The 24,628-nt window shown below is 37.2% G+C and overlaps 7 protein-coding genes and 1 pseudogene across 13 annotated transcripts; 4 read left to right on the forward strand and 4 right to left on the reverse strand.

The window, feature by feature from the left end:
- The first annotated feature begins 242 nt into the window (after positions 1–242).
- On the forward strand, positions 243–3,680 carry AT5G03330 (Cysteine proteinases superfamily protein). 4 transcript variants are annotated; one of them, NM_120411.5, is made up of 11 exons: positions 243–518; positions 988–1,382; positions 1,469–1,638; positions 1,715–1,788; positions 1,866–1,920; positions 2,019–2,093; positions 2,188–2,261; positions 2,346–2,394; positions 2,496–2,580; positions 2,679–2,735; positions 2,832–3,680. In NM_120411.5, the coding sequence occupies exons 2-11, from the start codon at positions 1,007–1,009 to the stop codon at positions 2,885–2,887; spliced, it is 1,071 nt and encodes a 356-aa protein (NP_195953.1). In that variant the 5' UTR covers positions 243–518; positions 988–1,006; the 3' UTR covers positions 2,888–3,680. The 4 variants fall into 4 exon arrangements, with proteins under 4 accessions (NP_195953.1, NP_001331866.1, NP_974725.1 ...); NM_001342699.1 differs by having other exon boundaries at positions 2,496–2,735; NM_202996.2 differs by having other exon boundaries at positions 506–1,382; positions 2,832–3,096.
- AtCDC48C (ATPase, AAA-type, CDC48 protein) lies at positions 3,109–6,572 on the reverse strand. The gene is made up of 5 exons (NM_120412.3): positions 6,384–6,572; positions 6,075–6,237; positions 5,587–5,815; positions 3,785–5,487; positions 3,109–3,678 (listed from the first exon to the last, which is right to left on the reverse strand). Exons 1-5 carry the CDS (start codon positions 6,410–6,412, stop codon positions 3,370–3,372), a joined length of 2,433 nt encoding a protein of 810 aa, NP_568114.1. The 5' UTR covers positions 6,413–6,572; the 3' UTR covers positions 3,109–3,369.
- Positions 6,573–7,282: 710 nt separating this feature from the next.
- Positions 7,283–8,938, forward strand: AT5G03345 (membrane magnesium transporter-like protein). Of its 2 annotated transcripts, none has more exons than NM_120413.4 (4): positions 7,283–7,547; positions 7,649–7,701; positions 7,803–7,903; positions 8,670–8,938. In NM_120413.4, exons 1-4 carry the CDS (start codon positions 7,475–7,477, stop codon positions 8,755–8,757), a joined length of 315 nt encoding a protein of 104 aa, NP_568115.1. In that variant the 5' UTR covers positions 7,283–7,474; the 3' UTR covers positions 8,758–8,938. The 2 variants fall into 2 exon arrangements, with proteins under 2 accessions (NP_568115.1, NP_001318466.1); NM_001342701.1 differs by having other exon boundaries at positions 7,364–7,551; positions 7,653–7,701; positions 7,803–8,586; positions 8,670–8,898.
- On the reverse strand, positions 8,889–9,949 carry AT5G03350 (Legume lectin family protein). The gene has a single exon (NM_120414.4). It carries the CDS (start codon positions 9,905–9,907, stop codon positions 9,083–9,085), a length of 825 nt encoding a protein of 274 aa, NP_195955.1. The 5' UTR covers positions 9,908–9,949; the 3' UTR covers positions 8,889–9,082.
- A 1,164-nt stretch (positions 9,950–11,113) lies between these two features.
- AT5G03355 (cysteine/histidine-rich C1 domain protein) lies at positions 11,114–13,287 on the forward strand (the record flags this gene model as incomplete). Its single annotated transcript, NM_001203284.2, has 1 exon — positions 11,114–13,287. The coding sequence occupies exon 1, from the start codon at positions 11,233–11,235 to the stop codon at positions 13,285–13,287; it is 2,055 nt and encodes a 684-aa protein (NP_001190213.1). The 5' UTR covers positions 11,114–11,232.
- Positions 13,288–13,638: 351 nt separating this feature from the next.
- Positions 13,639–14,311, reverse strand: AT5G03377 (annotated as a pseudogene). Of its 2 annotated transcripts, one of them has the most exons (2): positions 13,909–14,311; positions 13,639–13,707 (listed from the first exon to the last, which is right to left on the reverse strand). The 2 variants fall into 2 exon arrangements; another variant differs by having other exon boundaries at positions 13,639–14,311.
- A 1,044-nt stretch (positions 14,312–15,355) lies between these two features.
- AT5G03360 (cysteine/histidine-rich C1 domain protein) lies at positions 15,356–18,463 on the forward strand. Its single transcript, NM_001342702.1, has one exon. It carries the CDS (start codon positions 15,365–15,367, stop codon positions 18,410–18,412), a length of 3,048 nt encoding a protein of 1,015 aa, NP_001318467.1. The 5' UTR covers positions 15,356–15,364; the 3' UTR covers positions 18,413–18,463.
- Positions 18,464–18,815: 352 nt separating this feature from the next.
- Positions 18,816–20,781, reverse strand: AT5G03370 (acylphosphatase family). Its single transcript, NM_120416.5, has 2 exons — positions 20,051–20,781; positions 18,816–19,343 (listed from the first exon to the last, which is right to left on the reverse strand). Exons 1-2 carry the CDS (start codon positions 20,297–20,299, stop codon positions 19,077–19,079), a joined length of 516 nt encoding a protein of 171 aa, NP_195957.1. The 5' UTR covers positions 20,300–20,781; the 3' UTR covers positions 18,816–19,076.
- Between the last annotated feature and the right edge of the window lie 3,847 nt (positions 20,782–24,628).

Below are 24,628 nucleotides of genomic sequence, written 5' to 3' on the forward strand. Positions count from 1 at the left end.
ATTTTTTTATCAAGTTGATTACTATTTTCCTTAGTAGACACCTCTTTGGAAAATGTTCTTACAACATTAAAGAATGAATCAAGTAATAAAAAATAAAAGCGAAGAACTCGTGACCGTTCATATTAATGATCCAACGGTTACAAAATCTCATGACAAAATCACTAAAGCCCAGATTTTCATATAAATATTGAGTGGCATTTTGCGCGTTTTCTCATTTTTCTTTTTAATTTTTTTTAATTTTTCTGGGTTTCTTTCTCGAATCGAAAAAGGGAAGAACAGCTTTATTTTTATTCGAATCATTCTCGATCCTTTTTTTTTCATCATCAGCCAAAAAAATTCAGTCTTTTTCAGAAGAAGAAAGTTGCGAAAAAGAGAAAGAAATAAAGAGAAAACCAATTTGAATTATGTTTATTTCCAACCTAAATTCTCAATCTTTCTTCCCAAAACTCTAAAAATTGTCTATTTTTAGTAAAAATTCAATTCCGTCTTCAAGTTGCAGAGATTTTAGTAAGTGAAAGGTGAGTTTCTTCAACTTTTGATCTAACTTCTTCTTCTTCATTTCAACCATTTATTTTCTCAGATCTAGGTCCATTTTATTCTCGATTCATAGCCCCCCAAAAAAAAAACTCCTGCTTTGAGTTCATTACTAAATCTCCAAGTTGGTCTCTTTGTTTTCAAAAAGCTTTTAGCTTTGATTTTGATAATGACTTTTAGTTACTGTATCTATCTAATTTAGGAAAAATGAATTTGGACAATTTTGGAGTAACAACATTTTGTGTTAATTCTTTAGAAATCACACATTTTGTCCTCTTTGTTGAAAAGTCTCTGTTGTTTAATTTTCCCGTCAATGTCCAGAGAGGTCTCCCAAGATTTACGCAACTAAATTAATTGATATTTTTGGAGTGTTAATTAAGTCATTATGGAGTATTTGATTTTGATTTGTTATGGATAAGATTTTTGATTTCCTGGTAACGTTTCTCTTGGCAGTTTTTTTTGTTGTTTGAAGATGGTGTCACATGAAGAGAACACAAGTATTGTGGAATGGTTTCTTGGTCCACATCCATACACGTATCCGCCTTATGGTATTGAGATGATTCATGAGGATGATGAAGTAGCAGTAGCTCATCATCATCATCATCACCAGAGCGGTGAGTATTACAGAGAGTATGAAGATCATCGTAGTAGCGATGTAGATAACGATGAGATCATTGCTAGAACTCTCCAAGACGATTTTTTGCAGCTTGAAATCGCAGAAAGTAACGATTATTCGCATCAGAATCAACAACAACAACATCAACAAGAAGGTTATACTAACAACTATAGTAATAACAACAATGGTTATGCTTGGAATGATCAGTCTCCTGCTGTGGATTATTCTTCAGGTTATTATTCATTGGTTTATGCTTTTCCTCTGTGTTGTTATGGTATTAGGGAATAGATTACAGAGATGCGTTTTTGGTTGTTGTAGAATGGATAGGAAATGATAATGATCAAGATGGGAGGAGCGATGATTCGGTTAATGTCTTTTCGTGTTCAAGCCCGAGTGACACGGATGAGTATGTATACTCGTGGGAATCGGATCAGTGTGATGCTGATGGTGAATTTGGAAGGAGATTGAATCAAATGGTTCCCATTCCGGTAAGTACTCTAAGATGTTCAAATTAACGTTAATATTGTTCTTATGATTTTACAATCGATCATAATATGTATGCAGTATATACCGAAAATAAATGGAGAAATACCTCCGGAAGAAGAAGCAGTTTCAGATCATGAAAGACTTCGGAATAGGTATTTGTTTTTGCTCATTCTATGTTTTCTATCATATATAAACCATTCTTGATTGCATTACTTTCCCATTGTTTCAGGTTAGAGATGTTTGACTTCACTGAGGTTAAGGTTCCAGGAGATGGTAATTGCCAGGTATACTTCTTCATACGCAGATCGTTCTGGAAGAATTAGTTAGATTCTGAGTCATCATTTTGAATCTTGAATGCTCTCTCCCGATTTTTTCTTTTCAGTTCCGTGCTTTAGCTGATCAACTGTACAAAACCGCAGATCGCCATAAACATGTTCGACGACAAATAGTAAAACAGGTTTGGTGATCTATTTGCTCTTGAGAATCTTTGCTAGCTTCCATAAGTTGCATGAACTCATTCTTTTTTTTTCAATTTTCATCTTCTGGTTTAGCTAAAATCTCGTCCAGATTCTTATCAAGGATACGTTCCTATGGACTTCTCTGATTATCTAAGAAAGATGTCTCGGTAAAATATCTTCTCTTAGTGAACTCCATAACCGCATTTGCTGCCAATTCTCTTGTTAAAGCCTAGTGTTAAAATTTGGAACAGGAGCGGCGAATGGGGCGATCATGTGACATTACAGGCAGCTGCAGATGCGGTATTCATTCTTAAATCTTGTAAAAAAAAGATGCAGTGATCTTCCTTTTACTTTCCTCAGTTCATAGTTAATCAGTTTGGTGAAACTTTTTAATATTGCAGTATCGGGTGAAAATAGTAGTCCTAACATCGTTCAAAGATACATGTTACATTGAAATTCTTCCTACCTCCCAAGAATCCAAAGGAGGTAAAGAGTTTTCTTTCACTGTAAATTTTGTTTGTCTACTATACCTCTCTCTTGCTGGTTATTACAGTGATCTTTTATTTTGCTCTTGTTGTCTGCAGTAATCTTCTTGAGCTTCTGGGCAGAGGTTCATTACAACGCCATCTACTTAAACAGAGGTAACTTCGAGAAACCTTTTGTTTCACAGACTATGTTTCGCTTCTTTCCTCTTCATCTTAATTCTCTTCTTCTTCTCCATATTTTTTGGTGTTCAGATACATCTGAAACAGAGCTACAGAGGAAGAGAAAATGGTGGCGTTTCGGAAACTAGACAGACCATTGGATCATCATCACTGGGTTACATTAATATTTATTGACTTGAGAGAGATGTTCTTAGACATAGTCCCTTCGTAGAGAGAGAGAGGATGCTGAACAGAGCTCACAGCTTCAAAGCCTTACAATAATATTATTTTCTTCTTTGAAAGAAAGAAAATTTTCTTTTAAAAAAACAGAATTAACAAATTAAATAAAATACACAAAATTTTGATCATTTCCTTATTCAGCTTGTTAACGTTCCAAATTCTAACGGTTCCAACGATTGATTTTTTTCTCGTATATTATAACTTCCTAAGAAATTAACGTTAAGTAACCGATCAAAGGCATTGTGAATGAAATAAACATAGAAATAATTTGCTCAAGTGATTATAAGCTGGCAAACCCAGATGATTTTAAACTGTATCAATCTCGACATCATCCAAAAGAACCTAATTTAAGTTAAAGAAAGAAGAAAAACGATCACTAAGAAATCAAAATCTAACTGTAGAGATCGTCGTCATCAGCTGCAGCTGCAGAAGTGGCAAAGGGATCGGCGGCTGCAACACCAGTGGTGCGTCCGACACCAGCGGTTGAGTCAAACCTGAACTCAGATCCAAACCCTCTGGATTGCTGCAGCGTCTGAGCAAAAGCTTGGTACTTGCGAATATCAGCATCACTCACACTTCTCCTTGCATATTTCATCGACTCTTCGAAATGAGCAGCTCTAATCTCTGAAACTTCATCATCCACCATATCTTCCTCCATGGCCTCTGGATTCTGGCTCCTTCTACGCTCGTTCTCAATATCCTGAGGAACAAAACACACAAAAAAGGGTCAAGATTAGAACAATTAAAACGAATTGGCACTTAAGGTTCCTTAATCACATGTTTCAGGAGGTAATCAAATCACTGACCTTTTCGATGTTTTCTCTGATGGCGTACTTGCAAGCTCTCTGGCAGATCTCGGTGATATCAGCACCACTGAATCCCTGAGTGTACTTTGCGAGTGCAGTAACATCTACATCTTTAGCGACGGGAGATTTTCTCAAGCAGGCCTTAAAGATATTGAGACGGGAATCTTCATCAGGTAGAGGAATGTAGATAAGCTGGTCGAGTCTTCCAGGTCGAAGAAGAGCTGAATCTATGATATCCGGTCTGTTAGTTGCTCCAATAATGAATACCGTCTTCTTTGCATTCATTCCATCCATTTCTGTCAAAAGCTGATTCAACACTCTGTCAGCTGCACCGCCGGCATCACCCGCGCTGTTCCCTCTCTGAGTAGCAATGGAGTCTAGCTCATCGAAAAACAGAACACAAGGAGCAGATTGACGAGCCTTGTCAAAGATTTCTCGGACGTTGGCTTCACTTTCTCCAAACCACATTGTGAGAAGCTCGGGTCCCTTGACACTGATGAAGTTTGCTTGGCACTCGTTTGCTATAGCTTTGGCTAACAGGGTTTTACCACATCCAGGAGGACCGTAGAAAAGAACTCCCTTTGATGGAGACATACCAAACTTCTCGAATTTCTCTGGATGCTCCACAGGGTATTGAACAGTCTCCTGAAGCTCTCTCTTAACATTCTCGAGACCTCCAATATCCTCCCAGGAGACATTTGGAACCTCCACAACAGTTTCACGAAGGGCGGATGGGTTGCTGTTTCCAAGAGCAGTGTGGAAGTGTTCATTAGACACAGCCATGGAATTGAGGATTTCGGCGTCAATTGAGTCATCTTCCAAGTCAATCACATCCATCTTCTCTCTGATACATTGAAGGGCAGCTTCAGTGCATAGAGCTGCAAGATCAGCTCCAACATATCCATGCGTGTCCTTGGAGATTCTTTCTAGATCAACATCTTCAGCTAGCTTCATGTTCTTCGTGTGGATCCTAAGAACTTCAAGACGTCCAATTTCATCAGGAACACCGATATCAATTTCCCTGTCGAATCTTCCAAACCTTCTCAAAGCCGGATCAATACTGTTGGGACGATTTGTTGCTCCCATAACAATAACATGGGCACGTGATTTTAGTCCATCCATAAGCGTAAGGAGCTGAGAGACAATCCTCCTCTCAACCTCACCATTCGTCTTCTCTCTTTTTGGTGCAATAGAGTCAATCTCATCAATGAATATGATAGACGGGGCATTCTTCTCAGCCTCCTCAAATGCTTTCCTGAGGTTGCTCTCACTCTCACCAGCTAGTTTCGACATGATTTCCGGTCCATTGATACAGAAGAAGAATGCTCCGGTTTCATTAGCCACAGCACGAGCAATAAGAGTCTTCCCGGATCCAGGAGGTCCGTAAAGCAGAATTCCCTTTGGTGGCTTCACACCAATTGATTTAAAGAGTTGTGGATGCCTCAAGGGAAGTTCAACCAATTCCCTAATCTGAGCCATCTGTTTCCTGACACCACCAACATCGTCATAACCAACCTCATCAAGCCTTTCTTCGTCCTCCCTCTTAACTGGTTCACCCTCACAGAAAATCTCTGTATCTGGAGCCACCACACAGTACTCAGCAGGATCAGTCTCGATCACTTTGAACTCCACACTCCTCATTCCTCCTCTCACTAGGAAAAGATCTCCCTTCCTCACTGGACGGTACGCCTCCAGAAAGTAAGCTGGTGAAAAAAACAATATAAGTTTAGAAAACACGAACTCCAAAAGACAAGCTAGACTATGATATGAAAGAGAGAATCAAAAGATTAAAGCAAACTTACGTTTCAGGTAAGCATCAAAGAGGTTTCCAGTAACGCCTTCAACTGTATCATCAACAGGCAAGATGTGAACACGCTTTCCATACTTGACATCTGGGCATTGGTGAACAGAAATAACATCTCCCAGCCTAACCCTCAAGTTAGACCTTACAACCTTATTCATTCTGATCTTGGGTTCCTCACATGTTTCATCAGCGAGGGCAATGCATACAGTGTCCTTCCTCTTCTTACCCTGAAAATCCAAAACCCCAATCAAGTAAGTAATCACAGAGATAAAAAGAACAATCCAAACCAATTCTAAACTCAAAAAAAAAAACTTCAGACAAAAAAGTTGTACCCTAACTGAATATGTTTACAAGATCAGACAAAGTAAAAAACATAACTGAATATGTTTACAACATGCTCGTGATATACAGTCAAGACACAGACGATCCAAACCAAGTCTAAACTCAAAACACCCTAACATAGTGACATAAGGAACAAAACCTAACCTTGATGAGAATTGTATCGCCTCGGAAAAGCTGGAGTTTTTCCATGGTAGTAGGATGGAGAGAGACAACAGAGTTGTCATCGTTAATAGCTTCATCGACAACAAGTCGGTTTGGAGACTTCTTCCTCTCTAGAATCGCAGTACTGAAATCCTTCTTAGTTTTCCTGAAACAAATACCCCAGGAAGACAAACAAAATCAGCTTTCAGATGAGATCAAACTAAAAAACCCTATTCTCAATATCGAAAAACCCAAGTAAAAAAATCGAAACTTTATGATCGGAAAACAAAAATCAAAGATCTAAGTACTTACGAGTCGGAGGATTCCGGTTCGTTTGACATAATGATAGCTTAAACTGACAAGAGAGCTCTAAGAAGGAAGTTGGGAAATTTGTTTCTAGAGAGATCGATTGGTGATGATGATGATGATGATGAATGGGATCTCAAGGGAGCTGAACTCGGGATTTTATACGCTCTGTGATTTCCTTCTTGTTGGAAAAATAAGCGACCCTTAACTTTTAAGTTTATCTTGAAAAGTTCCAAAAACTAGGTGTTGTGATAAATACACCCATGTTCCCTTAACATCATATCAATTAATTTATATTATTATATGATTTATCGAGAATCAAAACAAAAATCTACCTATATGAAGAATTAAAAAATTTGATGTAATTTTAAACTTATTTTAATAGTGTGGCGAGGGTACGTAAATGTTTATTAAAAACGTTATGGGGGAAAGTTGAAAATAAAAGTAAAAGAGAGGTGAGGATAACAGTTTTACTTTCTGGTTTTAGCAAACACAAGAAAGGAATAGAAGGTTCTTAGGTAGCGGTACCAAAGCAAGCTACATGTTTTTCTTACTTTTTTATAAATAGAAATTTAATATCTTACCATTTGATTTCTTTGTTCTAAAATAGATTTCCGTTTTTTTTATACGAAGTTATCAACATACGATTCAATTCAATAATTGCAGAAATTTTTGTTTGCATATGAATATATCATCAATATGAAATTCTAAATAAATATTCATAATTATTTATTATACGAAAAAATAATTATTTTCCCAAAAGATAAACCCTTATTGTTGTAAAAAAGTTATCAAACTAACTGAACTTTCATCTAATTAAAAATATTAGTTACTTAAAAAAAAGTTTGGGTTACAAAAGATTAATAGGAATCTAGGATATCATCAATCTAGAACTACGCGCCGTTGTTAGTCTCTTCGATATTAGACGTTGCGCCGTTTTCACTTTGAGATTTGCGATATTATAACTACATGCCGTTTTAAACTCCACTGATCGTCTTCTATTCTAGTTCGATTCTCGACGGAGAATACTCGACGAGAAAATCCAGATCGGGAATCAACTTAGAGAAGAAGAAAATTAAAAAAGAGAACTTCTAAAGATGAATTTGGGGTTCTTAGTTGGAGTTTTCGGCGTTCTTATTCTTTCTCATGCCGCTTATTCAACAATCCAATGTATGTCTACTCTTCCCAATCCAATTCCAGTTCCAATTGAGTCAGATCTACTTTAATTTTCGAGATAGGATCTTGATTTGGGTTTCTCTTGTTTATTTCAGATAGAGGATTGTTGAAGATTATGGAGGAAGAGTTTTCTCGACCACCGATTAATGTGAGTATATAATGATAACGGTTTCTCTTTTCCTCAATTGTGTTTGAATTATATCAGCAATGATTATGCTTTTATATGAATCATGATTGGATTTATTTAAGGTTATTCTGGAGTTGATCATTGGACTAGCTCTGTGTATGTGGGCTGCTTTGACTTTCCCTGGTAAATTTCTCTCGATCCATCCGGATTCTGATGAAAACAGGTTTGTGATCATGTTTCTCTCGAACTCTCTGTTTTGCATCAGTGTTAATCAATCTGAATTCATGTTATCTAGTGAGTGTTTTTACTATTGAATTTTTCTCTGTTCGTACTTTGTTGAACTTGGTGTAGAGTTACTACGGGTCTTATAGAAGCATCTTCTGGCTAGATTTGGTTCAATTATTCAGTTTAATCATGGGTGTTTCTAGTGAATATGTTTTCTTTTGACTGAGAAGGTTTACGGATGTGTTGTTAATCAATTGATTCAAAGAACTTGTGCTCTAGAGATGTTTCGAGGGTCTAGTTTTGATGTCTCTTTAACTCTCTGTTGTGCATCAGTGTTTATCAATCTGAAACATGGAAATTTGGTAGTTATTATATTTCCCGATGATTGAATGACCACCAAAGACTCATGTTTATTGATAAGAAACTGTCGTCTAGAGATGTTCTAGGTCAAACATTGATGTTTCTTTAATACTTTGTGCAGCTAAGGTTTTCTAAAATGCAGGACATTCAAAGGGACATTTTCTAGTTTATATTTGGTCCAGTTACGATTATGGGTTTCAAGAGCTTTAACCAGTTCTGCTCCTGGCTAATTCAATCAGTTTATATTTGTTTCATTGGCTCTTTAGACCCACTTTGGTTCCTTCTATGTCGCAGCCTCTCCCCTACCTTTTTGTACATTAGGTTCTTGAATTGGTTTTGAGTTTGGCTTTTGCTAGATAAAGTGAATATCTCCTGTTAACTGGTTTCTTTCAAAAAATTTGCAGGGCGGTGTTTTTACCAGATAATTCGGATTTCATGATATTCAATCACCGTGGCAGACTGTTCCCACCGCAGATCGACATGAAGTTTTGAATTTTTATCACACTGCTTAGTCAAACACTGATCTGTGTAATGTTATGAGATGTTTCCATTGAAATTCTACTCTAAGTAACTACTCTGCTTTGCATCAATTTTTGATTCTTGAAACGAGTCTTGTGATGTTTCTGTGTGTCAGGTCTCTACTTAGAATCTTTTAGAATGAAGAATCAACATAACAACAAGTGCACAGGTCCTAGCAGGATAGGATACTGTGTAAATAGTCAAATACAAACAATTAAAACAACAAAATTTGCTATTTTATTCATTCCGGTTACAACTTTCTGATACATTAGAAAAAGCATAACCGAACAGAACCGGTTTAGATTCTCTTGGCACTGTTCTGGAAGGTCCAACTCCAAATGTCATGACGTTCAACGCCACGGCCCATGGCACCAGAAAAACCGGGGTACATATTTTGAAGAAAAACCTTAGAGAGATCTAAATGGGCAACGATCAAAGGCTTCTTAGGTTTCTTAACGGTTTCTGGCGCGAGAGTAACTGTAACCTTGGAGTTTCTATACTCAATCCAAGCCTTGTACCTCTCTCCATTACTCAGCTTGAACTCTTTAAACGACCAGTGTTTCATTTTCCCAATTCCTGTCTGAACCCAATAACCAGCTTTCTCAGCAACAACGGAAGTAACAGAGTTGATATTAATCCCGACATGGTTATCATTAATGTCTCCAAAACCTTTGTCCTGAAAAACGTCGAATTCGACAGCAAAGATGTGGTTTTTGGGGTTGCCATTGTTGGTTTTGTTGAATATCCCGAGGTATCCAGCGGGTCCAGGACCGTCACTTTCAATGGAAGGGACGACAACAAAAGCAAGGCCGTGACCAGGGGCGGGTTTGATGCGAGTAGAGATGGAGAAAGTGAAAGAAGTTTCAAATGGATAAGGAGAAGAAGAGTTTGAAGAAGGCTTGAAAGGGACTGGAGTGGACCAAAGACTTTGGCCGTGAGAGAATGGGTTCTCGTCTCGTGTCATGGAGAGAGCTCCGGAGCGGCTGACGCCATCAGAAGCAGGACCGAGCTCAGCGTCTCCAAGGAAGACCAACTCTGAGGTTTTGAGGTTGAGGTTGAGGTTGACGGCGGAAGTGGTGTGAGCTAAGAGCAGAGCAAGAAAACAGAGTTTATGAATCTTCATTGCGTTTTCGTAACTGCTGTTTACTCAAGTGAGAGTTTGAAAGAGTGAAATTATTAACGTGGTGATTTATAAAGAGTAAAACATAAGCCCATGTACATGACGTCATATTGTATGATGTCAAGTAAACGCATCACCTACAAGATTTCCTTATCCTTTCCATAAATTGAACTCGACCAATAAAAAACGTGATTGTTAATAATGGAAAGAAAAAAAAATTAAAACAAAATCATCGAATGGTCACATCAGCACATGACATTTTGTCAAGTAAACGCGTGAAGACACTGTTGTGAATACACTCATTCAGCAGAGTATGTGTACAGTGTACGCATATCTCGTATATTAGATTGTACTTGTCTTTTGCGATGTGAAAGCATAGTATACGGTATCATTATGTGGATGAATGAATAGAAAACACTACGTCAAAAGGATAAGGAAAATCTAGTGGGTTCTTTAATTCTTTACCCACCACATAGACAACACTACGTCGTATAGAAATTTACTTAGAGAGTATTGAAGAGGAACATAGACAACCTTGTGTTTCTTCGGTGTAATTGGTCTAGAAAAGGACCAATGCAATGCAAAGATCGATTGCTGTTTATTTTTCTACGAGAGATATTTTCAAAGAAAATTCACTCAGGAAAAAGTAATTTGCTTTGCATCCCAAATTCTCATCAGTTTATCACACATATGAAATGTTCAACAATCTTACCATTGATTTCTTAGTAAATCGATCTCTGATTTTTCGTTTGAACGATTTTTAAATAGTAATCGTAATATTGTAGTTTAACCCAAAAATACTTGCACAATTGGTTAAAAAGTTCAAATTTTTTAGAGAGATCAAAGGTTCATATTTTCTCAACAAATAAATATTGTGAACTTACAATAAAAAATAGAAAATGGAGGGTTCTTTTGCAAAAAGGAGCAAAAACGGATTGAGCAGTGTAGTTGAGGCTTTAAATATGGCCCATGAGTCGTTGTGGCCCACAACTTAATATAGAAAAAGGTGCAAGTTGCATAGGCCAACGCCAATGTAACCCTCATTAACTTCATTATTAGTCTAAGAAAAACTCTTAGGCACGATCCGCAAGCTACGGACAGCTTGAGATTGTCTTGTCACACTTTATTTTTTTAATCTCTAAAAGTTGACCGTTGAATTTGTATTCGAACAGCCTGTAATATGGGATGGAGAGTGGATAGCCTGTATACATGATTATACATTGTTTGGTTAGATAAACATATACCAATATAGAGAGAGCAGCAAACATACCAAAATCATTCAAATCTCTCGCTTAATTACTCAGATAAACTCTCTATCGGCGAACGCTATGGATTCGGAGCAGCAGACGGAGCTCTTATTACGCATTAGTCAACTAGTGTCTTTCGTCGATCCTCTCTTTTGGATTTCGGATGAAGCAACGAGTTATGTCGTATTAGTCACTAGTCGCATAATCGATCTCCTCAGCTCTATGGATTTGGACTCGCTACCAAAACCGGAGACCAAACTCATGTCACTCACTACTCAAACCATAGCTCTCTTCAACACTATGGATTTGAAATCCCAGCCGAAGCCGCTAAGGAAGTTCATATCATTAGTATCTGAAAACATCCCTCTCGTCAACTCTATAGATTCTGCTACGGATCAGAAGCTCAAGTTGCTCTTTTTTAAAATAAGGGAACTCGAGCCGGAGCCGGAGCTCATATCACTCCTCCACCAAATTTACTACCTCGTCAAATCTAAGGATCCAGAGTGGGAGAAGCTTATTTCCTTATGCCCACAAGTACAAGTAAGCTTTCACGACGGAAAATTTCAGGTGACTGGAAATGTCCAGCGGTGCAGCAATAAAAAGCGGGACTGCCGATTTGAACGCTACAAGTTTTCAGGAGAAGACTACACCCATTTTCGCTGCTCGGCTTGCAATGGCGACGACCATGATGAAGAATATGACAAGGCTCCACTTGAGATCATTCACCCTCTTCATCCAAAACATTCTCTCCAGCTTGTCTTGATTGAAGCTTCTTATAGAACGAGGGAATGTTATTGCTGTGATGAAGATCTCGAACAGATGTTTTATTACTGCCCGGCTTGTGATTATGCTATCAATATAGCTTGTGTGGAGAAACCACGACGCTTATCTGTAGACCATCCCAAGTGGCATGAGCATACTCTTTCTCTGTTTCCAAGAAAGACTCCCTTGACTTGCAGCGTTTGTGCATTGACACATACAAGATGTCCTTTCTATATATGTCCCCCTTGTGACTTTGTGGCCCATCAAAGCTGTTTCAGCTTACCACGTGTCATTCGCATATCTCGTCATCACCATCGTATCTCTTTCACTCATTCTTTTGAGAAAGGAGATTGGTCTTGCGGTGTCTGCCGTAAAAAGATCGACAATGATTATGGCGGTTATTCTTGCATCAAGGACGGTTGTTTCTATGGGGCACATTCAAGATGTGCCACACGAAGAAGTGTGTGGGATGGTAAAGAACTCGAGGGAGAGCCAGAAGAAAATGAAGAAGAACTTAAGCCGTTTGTCAGGATAAGCGACGGAATCATACAACATTTCAGTCATAAGCATCATCATTTGAGACTTGATGAGAACACTGACAGAGATTACGATGAGAATATGGAGTGTCAAGCATGCGTCAGACCAATCTATTTCGGTAACTTCTACTCTTGTATGCAATGTGATTTCATTCTTCATGAAGCATGTGCGAATCTTCCTCGTAGACACCATCATCCAATACATGCACATTTGCTAACTCTAGTAACAGAGTATTACAATGTTATGGTCCATCGTAGCCAAGTTTGTTCAGCTTGTCCTTCGTTGTTGAGGGCTTGTTTCTTCTATAAGTGCGATGAACAAGACTGTGATTTCCAGCTACACGTTCAGTGCGCCGTAGTTTCTGAGCCGCTAGTCCATGAAAGTCATATGCATCCTTTATTCCTTACATCCGAACCATATGAGGCAAGACTTTGTTCGGTATGCAAAAAAGAATCATGGCTTCTTCTTTCCACAAAAGAAACATTCAATTGCATTGAAGAGTGTGATTTTGCTTTGTGTTTTGGATGTGCTACTTTACCTCAAAAGTTGAGGTATAAGCATGATAAGCATATGCTCACTCTTTCTTATGGGAACAAGACAAGTACCATGGCTTATTGGTGTGAAGTTTGCGAGGGATACTTAAATCCAAAAGAGCGATTTTATACGTGTGAGGAGGATTGTTGTGTCACCCTCCACATTGAATGTATATTTGCTATGACCATGAAACCTTATTCGTGGTGGCTCTTCTCCGGTAAAAAGGTATACGTTCTACCAAACAATGGTCATATGACTCACACATTTGCTTCGTTTGTGAGAAGCGTTGTCCACACAAAGTAGCTATTCAGTGCTCTGGAAAAAAATATTGTTCCACGTATTGTCTTGTTAAAGATTGATGGTAGAGGGAAGAGCAAATGTTTTGATGGAGATTGTAAGAAATGTTATTAATATTGTATTCCGTTGTATTGATTAATCAAAATATGTGCAAAAATAGATTCAGTCAGATGGTTGATCTGTATTAAAAACTTGATCCCGGTTCTTCAGTGGAAGGGAAAGCCTCTAACCATGGCTGCAGGAGGACCACGGCGGCACCTCTGATGCATCTCATCAACAGCTTCAGGTGATCCTGAAAAGAGTGCTTCCATTGAACCATCCCTGCGGTTCCTGACCCATCCCTATACCCCAAGCTGCTCAGCGTTCTCAACAGTCCAGTTCCTGTAACACACTTCTTGTAATTTTTCCCTTTATTGCCACCCTCACCTGCACCCAACTTTGAATATTTAGTAGACATCTAAAGCCAATCAGCATGTTCATCACGCAAAGGAACATTTCGCTTGAATAGCTGATAAATGGGGATAAAGAAGAACAGAACGAGCATGAAGATTCCAACGAAACTTAGTTGTAGATAAATATATCACATATGCAGATGTACTTCGGTTATAGAATTGCATCTAACTCAACCTTTTTGATGGTCTCAGACTCTTCAAGTATGAAAGTTTAAATCGCCAACATTTTAACCAATAAAAAGAGTCTAGGATCTGAACAAGCATATCATAGTTTCATCTATAGTATAACTCTCTGTTTCAATTTTTGACAACCAATGTGAAACAATAACCCATTCTATGTCCTGAGTGGTCATGGTGGACACAGGACGAGATGAGCGAAGCCAAAGCAGAGGATGAGCGGCAGAGAACGTAGGAAGAGGAAGAGATGATGATTCTGATGATAACGGCGAACGGAGAGACTACGAGGATTATAGATTCTCAACAGGATTTGTGGAACCTTGCCGAAACTCAGGATTCTTGTTCGAATTCCGACGATGGAGGCCAAACTCAGAAATTTTCTCATGTTTCAGAGTTATTTCCTTTGGTTTAATAATTCATCGCCGAATCCCGGTTATATTATATTTAACCAACCGGTTCGATTGCATCTCGTTCGGTCTAATCAAGATTCATTCTTTTTTTTTAGGCACCCTTAAACTTGAAAGTGTAAAGGCCCATATGAATTAGGCAATGATGGCCCAAGCCCAAAATACTGCAACCGTTCTGCACTGCAACAATTCACATCAAGACAAAGCAGAGGTTTACAGAGGAAGAAGACAGGTAGACAGGCTATGCAAAGAAGAGCGTATCGAGCGTACCATCTAACCAATTTGATTACATGTTTTGTTTATGAAAAACATGTAAAATTTGCAAATGCCGACCTAAATAACTCGAATATAATTTGACATTTTTAACATTGAACTGTTCAGGTTTCTAATCTTTAAATCCTTCATTGACTTTGCGCTCAGACAACCAGTAAACTTTTAAGATGATCTCATGATTTCGATTTTTTAATTATCTTAATAAGCATTACAACAAGAAAAGATCCACAAGACTTATTAGTCACGAAACTGTCGTAATTTACACATTATGATTCTTGAAGTGCGCGTTTTGATTTGTTCTTTTATTATATAAAGTAAACATCTACTGTTAACTAATTATTTTAAATCTCTCTGGTGAGCTGTTTCTTTACCACATAATCAGATTTCGTGATCTTTGATCACTAACAGAGATCGACATGCAAAAGTGTTCGTTTGACGATTTCAGTTATTTCTCTGCTTTACCGTTGGTTCACTGTAACTTGCTTAATCAAACATATTATATCCTTTTTTAATGTAATGAGATGTTTTTGAGTAACTACGCCCATTTCGTTAATCATAACTTCTTCTATCTAAAATTGATGGTTGACTTTGTATTCAGACAGCCTTGAGGTGTTGTCTCGTGATCCGCAAGCTACGAGTTCTATATATACATATACATACAGAGAGCAGTAAGTTTCTTATACGCATTAGTCAAAATAATCATCTCTCATACCGCTCATAACTATTCAAATAAAATCCCTTCTCAGCAGCTCTATGGATTCCGAGTCGGAGCTCATGATATCTCTTATTTCTCAAATGTTAACCATCTCATTCTCCGGGGATGACTCACCACAGATGCATTCAAAGTACATAAGACTTGCTTGTCAACTAATCTCTTTGGTCAACTCTCTGGATTTGGATTCGCAGTCAGAGCCTAAGTCGAAGATCATATCGCTCATAAAGCAAATAATCTCTGTCAGCAACTCTGTTTCAGGACCAGGACCAGAGTGCGAGTTGGTATCACTGGTGACTAAAATGATCTCTATCATCAGCTCTACATATTTTGATCTCAAGCAGTCAGAGCCGGAGCTTATATCACTTACCGCTCAAATATTCTCTATCCTCCTAGCAATGGACCAGCGCTCGGAGCTCTTAACACTCCTTTCTCAGCTAGGCCGTCTCGTCCAGACGGAGGAACTGAAGATCACCAATAACCAACAAGTACCTCTCACCGAAGAAACAGATGTTTTCGACGGCTACACAGAGGTTACGAATTGGGAGTCGGAGCTCATTTTATATATCATTTCTCAAATGGTATCTTTAATAAGAGGTGAGGATATGTGTCTAGAGCTGGCAACAGATCTCACAGGATACGTTACTCAACTTATCCCTCTCATCAAATCTTTAAATCTGGATTCGAATCCGGAGTCGGAGCAAGAGCCGAAGATCACATCACTCATTAGGCAAATAATCTCTCTCAGAAACACGTATGTTTCTGGACCAGAGTCGCAGTTGGTATCACTCGTGACTCGGATTATATCTATCATCAGCTCTACAGACTTGGATCCCACGGAATCACAATGGAGGCTCACGTCAGTCACTTATAAAACATGCCGTATCCTCAACGAAATGAAGGATTCGAATTCGGAGATGGCATCACTCATTAATCAAATACACGATCTCGTTGATGCAGATGAGAGACGAAAGCCAGAGTCGAGGCTCATATCACGCATCACTCAACTAATGTCTCTCACAAACTCTTGGAGTTATACTTCAGATAGGGATTCCAAGATCATATCTCTCATTATTCGAATAATCGATCTGGTCAAATCGATGGATTTGGATTCGAAGACGAAGCCGAAGTCGAAGCTAATGTCACTCATTACTCAAACAATCTCTGTTTACAACTCTATGGATTTGGATTCTCAGCCGAAGCCGCTAAGGAAGCTCATATCACTTGTTTCTCACTGTCTTCATAACGTTAGGCCTACAGATTCGGACTCAGACTCAGATGGGAATTACGTGTCACACGTTGAAGATTCATTGAATCACGAGCCGGAGCTGGAGCTCATTTCACTCATCCATCAGATAGGCTCCCTCGTCATTTCTATGAATCCAAAATGGAAGAAGCTTATTTCCTTCTGCCCTATATTTGAAGTAAGTTTGAATCATGGTAAATTTCAAGTGAGCCAGGAACTCACCTGCAGAAGCAATCGGTTATACTATATCCCTATGAAGTGGGATTGTCTCCAGGTCAACTGGAATTTACTAAAGTTACCAGGAGAAAATGACTTCACTCATTTTCGATGTCGAGGTTGCAATGGTGAGAACCATAAAGGTTATGAACAGGCTCCGGTTGATGTCAAACACCCTCTTCATCCAAAACATTCTCTTCAGCTTGTTTCGTCGCAACCTTCTAGTGTTAGAACGAGGGAATGTTATTGCTGTGATGAAGATCTTGCCCATATATTCTATTGTTGTTTGGCTTGCAATTATGCTATGAATGTAGCTTGTGTGAAGAAACCTAGTGTCTTATATAGAGACTATACGAGGTGGCATGAGCATAAACTTGCTCTGTTTCCAAGACTGCAGGCTTCCAGCTTAACTTGCAACCTATGTGCCTTGGCTGATTCTAGCTCGCCTATCTATATGTGTCCCCCTTGCGACTTTGTCGTCCATCAAAGGTGTACCGGCTTACCACGTGTTATAAGGATTTCCCGCCATCTCCACCGTATATCATTTACCTACTCCTTTGACCAAGGAGATTTGTGTTGTAGTGTTTGTCGCAGAAAGATAGACAATGATTACGGGGGCTATTCTTGCATCAAGGACGGTTGTTCATATGCGGCTCATTCAAGATGTGCAACACAAAGAAATGTGTGGGATGGCATCGAACTTGAGGGAAAGCCAGAAGAAGTTGAAGAAGAAGTCGTTGAACCGTTTGTGACAATAAGCCATGGAATCATACAACATTTTAGTCACCCACAACATCATTTGAAACTTGACGAGAACACGAGCAAAGATTACGACGAGGATAAGTTATGTCAAGCATGCATCATGCCAATCTACTTCGGTAACTTCTACTCTTGTGTGCAATGTGATTATATACTCCACGACGAATGTGCGAGTTTCCCTCGCAAAATGCATCATCCGATACATCCACATCTGCTCACTTTAGTGAACTCTGATGGTGTTATCAACGTTAGAAAGAAATGTTCAGCTTGTCCTTGGATGTGCACAACTGGTTTCTTCTATGAGTGCAGTAAAGAAGATTTCCAGCTACATGTGCAGTGTGCCAACGTTTCTGAGCCACTAGTCCATGAAAGTCATATGCATCCTTTATTCCTAACAACCAAACCAGAAGAGTGGAGAGTATGTTCCGCTTGCAAAGAGTCAGATTGTACTGTGACAAATGAAACATTCAACTCCATAGAGTGTGATTTTGCTTTGTGCTTTAGATGTGCTACTTTACCTCAAAAGTTGAGGTATAAGCATGACAAGCATACGCTCACTCTTTCGTATGGCGAGGAGACAAGTACCATGCCATCTTGGTGTGAAATTTGCGAGAGAAATATAAATCCACAGGAGCGATTTTATATGTGTGATGAGTACTGTTGTGTCACCCTACATATTGAATGTATGCTTGGGGTGGCTTTATACATCAAGCCTGGTTCATCGTGGATCAGCTTCAACAATAAAAAGATGTATGCTCTGGCCAACAATCATCATATGTCTCGACCTCTTTGCTTCATTTGCAAGGAGCGTTGTCCCCACAAAATAGTTTTCAAGTACGATGAAGTTATATTTTGTTCCCAAAAGTGCAGGGGGAAATATAGGTACTAGAAGAGTGAACAAGTAGCTTGATGATCATTACTAATTTGTTTTTTGCGAGTATTCCGTTGCATTGATTAGCCACGATACTGATATGTTTGTTGTGAGATATTTCCACATATAATTTCTACGCAAATAAGTAATTTGCTTTGCATCGATGGTGATTCTTTTTCTTTCAAATTGATATATCTCAAAGTCTCTGGCACAATTTGATCATAAGCAAGACACTTGGTTAACCAAACTGTGGTACCAAGAAGACCTTGTATAATCTGATGGTTAACTCAAAATTTTAATATATAGTAGATATCTATCCAGTGGCGATGGTGATTCATAGAAACATGGAAACAAAAACCCATCAAGATGAAACAGAATGAAAAAAAATACCAGAAAATTCGTTGAGCACATGAGATCAGAGGGAAGATATTTGCCTAACTGGAAAGAGAAGGCAAGAAAGAAGAAGAACACACTCTTTTTCATCACATTGCTCATTGTTCTGTAAATACACTGTCTCAGAATCTGCTGCAACTAACTACCCGTAGATAACAAACATATACACATGGAATGTTTGTTTAATCTAAAAGCCTTGGTTACAGCTTTTCCAGACATCTATAATCATTGCAACTTTTAGAAAATCATCTCTTTCTCTCTCTCTCCCTCTCTCTCAATAGTGAATCAATCAGACGGTTGATCTGTATTCAAAACTTGATCCAGGTTCTTCAGTGGAAGGGAAAGCCTCCAAACCGGTAACCATGGCTGCAGGAGGACCACGGCGACACCTCTGATGCATCTCATCAACAGCTTCAGGTGGTCCTGAAAAGAGTGCTTCCACTGAACCATCCCTGCGGTTCCTAACCCATCCCTTTATCCCCAGCTGCTCAGCGTTCTCAACAGTCCAGTTTCTGTAGCACACTCCCTGTACTCTTCCCTTTATCACCACTCTCACCTGCACCAACATGGCAACATCTTCAGTCCATATTCTCAGACAACTATGGTACCAAGAAGACTGATAATAATCTGATTATCAAATGGTGAGTTAAACTTTTGAATATTTAGTAGATATCTATCCAATCAGTATGATCAAATCGGCATGATGATCCAAAGAAACATTTCGCTCAAAGAGTTGTTAAAATGGGAATAAAGAAGAACAGAACCAGCATCAAGATAACTATACCAAAAACAGAAGAAGTTCCATGAGGCAGGCATAAGATGCAAAACAATAATGCAGATAGATTCGGTTATAGAATTGCATTTCTCACTCTACCTTTTGATGGTACCAAACTCTCAACCTTATGAAACTTTAAAAAACTCCAACATTTGAGACCAATAAAAAGAGTTTATAATCTGAACAAGCAATCATAGTTTCATTCAAAGTATAAATCTTAGTAACACGTTTTGAATGATAAATCAATGAGAAACAACAACCCAATCCTATATACTCAAAGAAGCAAACCTAAAGGCTATGGAATAAGATTCACTGAATTCAAACAAAGAAAAACTATCATCAATCGACATTGAAATGAAAAATACCCCGTTGAGTAGAAAACCAATGAAAAATATAATTTCAAACAGAAACGGATTGACGACTCTCAATACCCAAAGATACCAGAAAAAAAATCTCAACTTTAGCCACAACTTCAACGAATATAATACCGTTTTGGAAGAATCGGATTGCTGGGAAGACCCAGATTCAGCCTGAGTGGTCATCGAGGACACAGGCGGAGATGAGCGAAGCCAAATCAGAGGACGATGACGACTAGGAGCGGCAGAGAAACAAGGAAGAGGGAGAATAAGAGGATTCTGATGATTACGAGGATTGTGTATTCTCAACAGTGAAGAAGAGATTTGTGAAAGCTTCCCGAAACTCAGGAATCTTGTTCGAATTCCGACAATTGAGGCCATTCTCCGTTGGAAGTAATTGTTCTCGTGGCGTGTGTTTCAGAGATTTTGGGTTATTTCCTTAACGATTCCGGTTCTGTTTAATTAACCGGTTCGATTGCATCAGGTTCGGTCATTTTAATTTTTAAACATGGTACCTCAGATGTTATCAAAATATCCATAACTTTCCTTGGCAGCCCAAGGCCCAAAGTGATCAACAAAACGTCAATTGATAATAATAAGAAGAAACAAAACATGTTTTCAATAGTTTTTGCTTCTTTAGAACTGTAACTGTCATTAATTTCAAGTAGATGTGTCATATGTGTGATTGCTAGATATGAACAAAGTGGTAACAAGAAAATACCAATTACTCAAATAACCACGAGAAAGATAGCAACATGCAACGTATGAGAGAAAAATAGTAAAGGTGAATCTGAGACAACATGTTATAGTTTTTGACTTTTTGTAGTTGTGTTCTAAAACAAAAGAGATTTTTTTTATTGGTGTATAAGTGTACTGGTAAGGATTGTTTGTTTAAGGCAATAATAACTTTAGTTAGTGGTCATTTGCAAAAATTTGTAGAACTGTGTGGAGTTTTCAAGACATTTCTCAAATCTTCTTCCGGCCCACAAGAATGAAGCCTAGTCAAACCAATAGCGGCCCATATACGCTCATTCCCTTTTTATTCTTTTTTCTTTAACTTACCCTCGGTTTTAGAAAAATTTTAAGGAATTTTTGTTAATTTCAACATGTAAAAACAGTAGAAGTATGTATAGAAAATTGGAACGGAAAAGCTTTAATAGAATTATTTTATAAAATCAAGTCAGCCTTATTGATCATATAAAAAATCAAGTCAACCTAACATTTAATAAGTGTAAGTTCAAAGTGTTTGACAATTTACTGAAACAAAATGGAATAGTCAAATAAGTTTCCAACTTATTTTGAGAAATAGTCAAAATTCAAAAAAACGTTTCATGGAGACTTGGACTATGATTAGTGGCTTCCTTGTACATAGAGAGGACTCTTCTCAGCCCCTCTCCTCTGAGGAGTGTAAAACGAAACGAAACGAAACAAGGTGGAAACATGGTTGCACGTGTGGCTGCGGCGACTGAGCAAATTTTGAAAAGTCAGAATTTACTTACAAATATTATCATTGTTTAATTACAAGTTGTTACCTAATTCTTTTCAAGGAGTTTGACATTCTTTATTATCAGATTGGTTTGAAAAAGGAGCTTAACCTATGAAAAGTTTTTTTATTTTAACTGCAGAAAACTCATAGAGAAAATAAATGTGTTTGTAAAGAAAAGGATATTAACAAATCAAAATAACATGTTTTGAGAGTAGTAATTTATAAATTAAGAAAGTAAACAGATAAATATAATGATGTTATAAAAATTAGGAAAATAACAAAAATATAACCAATCTTAAAATAAAATAAACATTAGGTAAGCTGTGAAGTTCAATTTCACAAATAATTTTTAGGCAATAATCAAATATTGTTCAACACGAAAAAAAAGACATATACTTCACGTATATGATTTTTTATAATCTGAATTCATATTAAACCCCACAAAAATAATAGAGAATTTAGACCAAATCAGTGAAAATATGGGAAAGGAATATATATATTTGTCTCATGTAGCGAGTTTTTATTATTCATTTTGGAACACAACTACACAAGAAGAAGAAGACCATTCTATTTTCCAGCTGTACTTGTGGGGGAGACTCGTGCCGTGCAATCCAAACAGAGACAAAAATTGCCATGTGGGCCTGAGGTGGACCGGTCCTACTAATTATAACATGTCAACATAATACCCTACACATTAATCATACATCATCATCACCCATCATTTCTGATCATGATTCATGCTTGTTATGCACATACAGTTTCATGATATCGTCCTAAAAATCTCACAAGTCAAAGACTCATAACCACATGTATCGTATCAGTGTAGAAGTTTTCGAACGGCATCTACTAAACTTTGCCATATTAATGATATTAGGATTCTCTTCTTTTTTTTGCTGATTCGGATATGTTTATAACAGAAATTAGTAAACAATTAGTGGTAATTGCATGTAAAAACTAAAAAGCGGTAATTTGTGTACGTCACATTCAAAGCTGAGTCAGAAACACTTGGCATTTGTTAAGTTCATGGTCTCACCTTTACTCTCCTCGTCATCCTGATGCAACTTTATTCTACATTTTTATAATGTTGCTGACGGATATATCTTCTTTATTAATATATAATTATTATTATTATCCATTATAAGTGCTGGATTAGGTTTTCGCATCAGCAAATGATTTGGACGAAATTTAAATATACAATTTTAATTACGTTCATATGTTGTTTTTTGGTGGAGCTCACATAAAACTCTTGTATATACGCCTTTGTGGATAGAAATATTCGAGTTTTTATTTTTCTACAAAATCTGGAGGGATCATGTATTATGTTAGTACATTCAATTTCGTGTATTAGATAATAGAGGACTGGATTGTGCATCACGATATTTTGTATTACTTGTTTTGTTAATAGAAATCGAAAATATCACGACAAAAAAAAAAATCGAAAATATCAATACATTATACATGTAATATAATATTTTTTGCCCATAAAAAAGTAATATACTAGTTTGTGGTTTTATGCTAATATCGTTGATGTGTTATTATTTAGAGAACGTATGTAGTAGAAAAAAAATCAAAGATTAGGCAATTGCTTATACATGTTTATGACATCATTTTTCCTTTCTATTCATTAATCAAACAGTAACAAATGTTGCAGTTGTCCTATATGCATAGCTTCTGTTTATTTATTTGCCCTGAATCAAATTGTCTTTTGTTTTCATATGACAGCGACAAAGGAACAACATTTGTTTATTGTTTACGATGTACGAAAATATATATTAAGTGTATGCTATCTAAAAGAAACAAGTTTTAAGTATTTGGTTAATATATAAAGGAACAAAATAAAATAAAAAAATGTCTGCTGATGTATGAAACGGCATGAACCTTCTTATCTTAAAATTAGTATTGCATTTTTTAAACAATAAGAACAAAATTGTATATCAGAATCACACACGTAAACGTGATCATACGTCGGTCCGTCCAAATAACTACCCACTCTGAAAGTCTTCATTAACAATTATGTGGCTATTTATCTTAGTTGATAAAAAAAGAAACAGTATACTTTGATCCAGAATACCTCTAACTAAATGATACTGTATAGTATTAGATTTAAGGAATTAATTAGTAAAAGAAAGGGTTAAGATTAGCTTAATCTGCCCCCACTAACTTTGTATGAGTGTGAAAGGAACCAACAATTTTATCTACGAAGGCAACAATAACATTTCATTGGTTTTGTACTTCATTAATCATTTAAAATATCTATCGTTTCCTGACCATGGAAATTAAACGCTGGACGATTCTAGACTATTCTGGAGAGTGAGGATTGTTTAGCGATCAACAATAACAAAAAATATGTACAAAAAAATCTTGAAAATATCTAGAAACTGATTTTCTATATATTTCTAGACAGGTTTAAACCTTTTCTTTTGCTGTATATCATTGTGTCAATAGACAAAAAGAAAACAAAACAAGATATGTAACAATATGTTTTAGAAATGTCTATAGCCAAGCATTTGAATGCTCTACTTCCGATCTAGTTAAACTATAATTATGCGATTACTGATTATTTGTATATCTTATAAACATAATAAATTGATGGTTTATATTATCATCATCCAGATATATAAGTCACACCTACCTAGGAACACGTATAGATTTGCTTTCCAGTAAAAATATACACAACTGGTTAAACCAATTGAGAATGATCGAGATATAAAACAATTAGTTATTAAAGTCGATCTCTCCATATGTACATGTATCTATTGGAGAATGCTAATAGTTATTTGTCCCTTGGCAATTCTGACCACTCACAAGTTTTGATGATCATATCCGATGAAGACAGTTTTAACTCTAGCACAATTTCTTGTTCTGATACAATAAAGCTAACTTAATACATCCAACCATTTGATCCAATAAATCATTAAAATTCAACTACATAACTTCATTTATACCTAACATCCATAAATTACGTCTCCATCGACTCTTCTTTTTGGCCTTATTAAAACCAATGAGTCAAATATTGTTTCCATTAATACAAACATATACATATACACACCCACATATATATATTAGTCTTCTTGTAGTATAACATTTTATGCAAGTTGTATTTGTGTTTATGATGTGTTAACCATTATAGTGTTACCTTTTATGGTAAACGAAAAGATACTATGACCCTCAGAAGTATAAACTTTTCAAGATAAACTAAAGACGAATTCTAAATGTTCGGCTTT

The sequence above is a fragment of the Arabidopsis thaliana genome, chromosome 5 (genome assembly GCF_000001735.4).
Source record: "Arabidopsis thaliana chromosome 5, partial sequence".
NCBI lineage: Eukaryota > Viridiplantae > Streptophyta > Magnoliopsida > Brassicales > Brassicaceae > Arabidopsis > Arabidopsis thaliana.

Bases quoted from the DNA above. Each gene is read 5' to 3' on its own strand.
- AT5G03330 (NM_120411.5), top strand. From the start codon at position 1,007: ATGGTGTCACATGAAGAGAACACAAGTATTGTGGAATGGTTTCTTGGT. The intron at 2,581-2,678 runs GTAAAGAGTTTT...TGTTGTCTGCAG, and splicing joins CTCCCAAGAATCCAAAGGAG to TAATCTTCTTGAGCTTCTGG. The intron at 2,736-2,831 runs GTAACTTCGAGA...TTTGGTGTTCAG, and splicing joins CGCCATCTACTTAAACAGAG to ATACATCTGAAACAGAGCTA.
- AtCDC48C (NM_120412.3), bottom strand. From the start codon at position 6,412: ATGTCAAACGAACCGGAATCCTCCGACTC. The intron at 6,238-6,383 runs GTAAGTACTTAG...TATTTGTTTCAG, and splicing joins GAACCGGAATCCTCCGACTC to GAAAACTAAGAAGGATTTCA. The intron at 5,816-6,074 runs GTTAGGTTTTGT...TTGGATTTTCAG, and splicing joins GCGATACAATTCTCATCAAG to GGTAAGAAGAGGAAGGACAC.
- AT5G03345 (NM_001342701.1), top strand. From the start codon at position 7,475: ATGAATTTGGGGTTCTTAGTTGGAGTTTTCGGCGTTCTTATTCTTTCT. The intron at 7,552-7,652 runs GTCTACTCTTCC...TATTTCAGATAG, and splicing joins TATTCAACAATCCAATGTAT to AGGATTGTTGAAGATTATGG. The intron at 7,702-7,802 runs GTGAGTATATAA...GATTTATTTAAG, and splicing joins TTTCTCGACCACCGATTAAT to GTTATTCTGGAGTTGATCAT.
- AT5G03350 (NM_120414.4), bottom strand. From the start codon at position 9,907: ATGAAGATTCATAAACTCTGTTTTCTTGCTCTGCTCTTAGCTCACACC.
- AT5G03360 (NM_001342702.1), top strand. From the start codon at position 15,365: ATGATATCTCTTATTTCTCAAATGTTAACCATCTCATTCTCCGGGGAT.
- AT5G03370 (NM_120416.5), bottom strand. From the start codon at position 20,299: ATGGCCTCAATTGTCGGAATTCGAACAAGATTCCTGAGTTTCGGGAAG. The intron at 19,344-20,050 runs GTATTATATTCG...ATGTTGGTGCAG, and splicing joins AATCCGATTCTTCCAAAACG to GTGAGAGTGGTGATAAAGGG.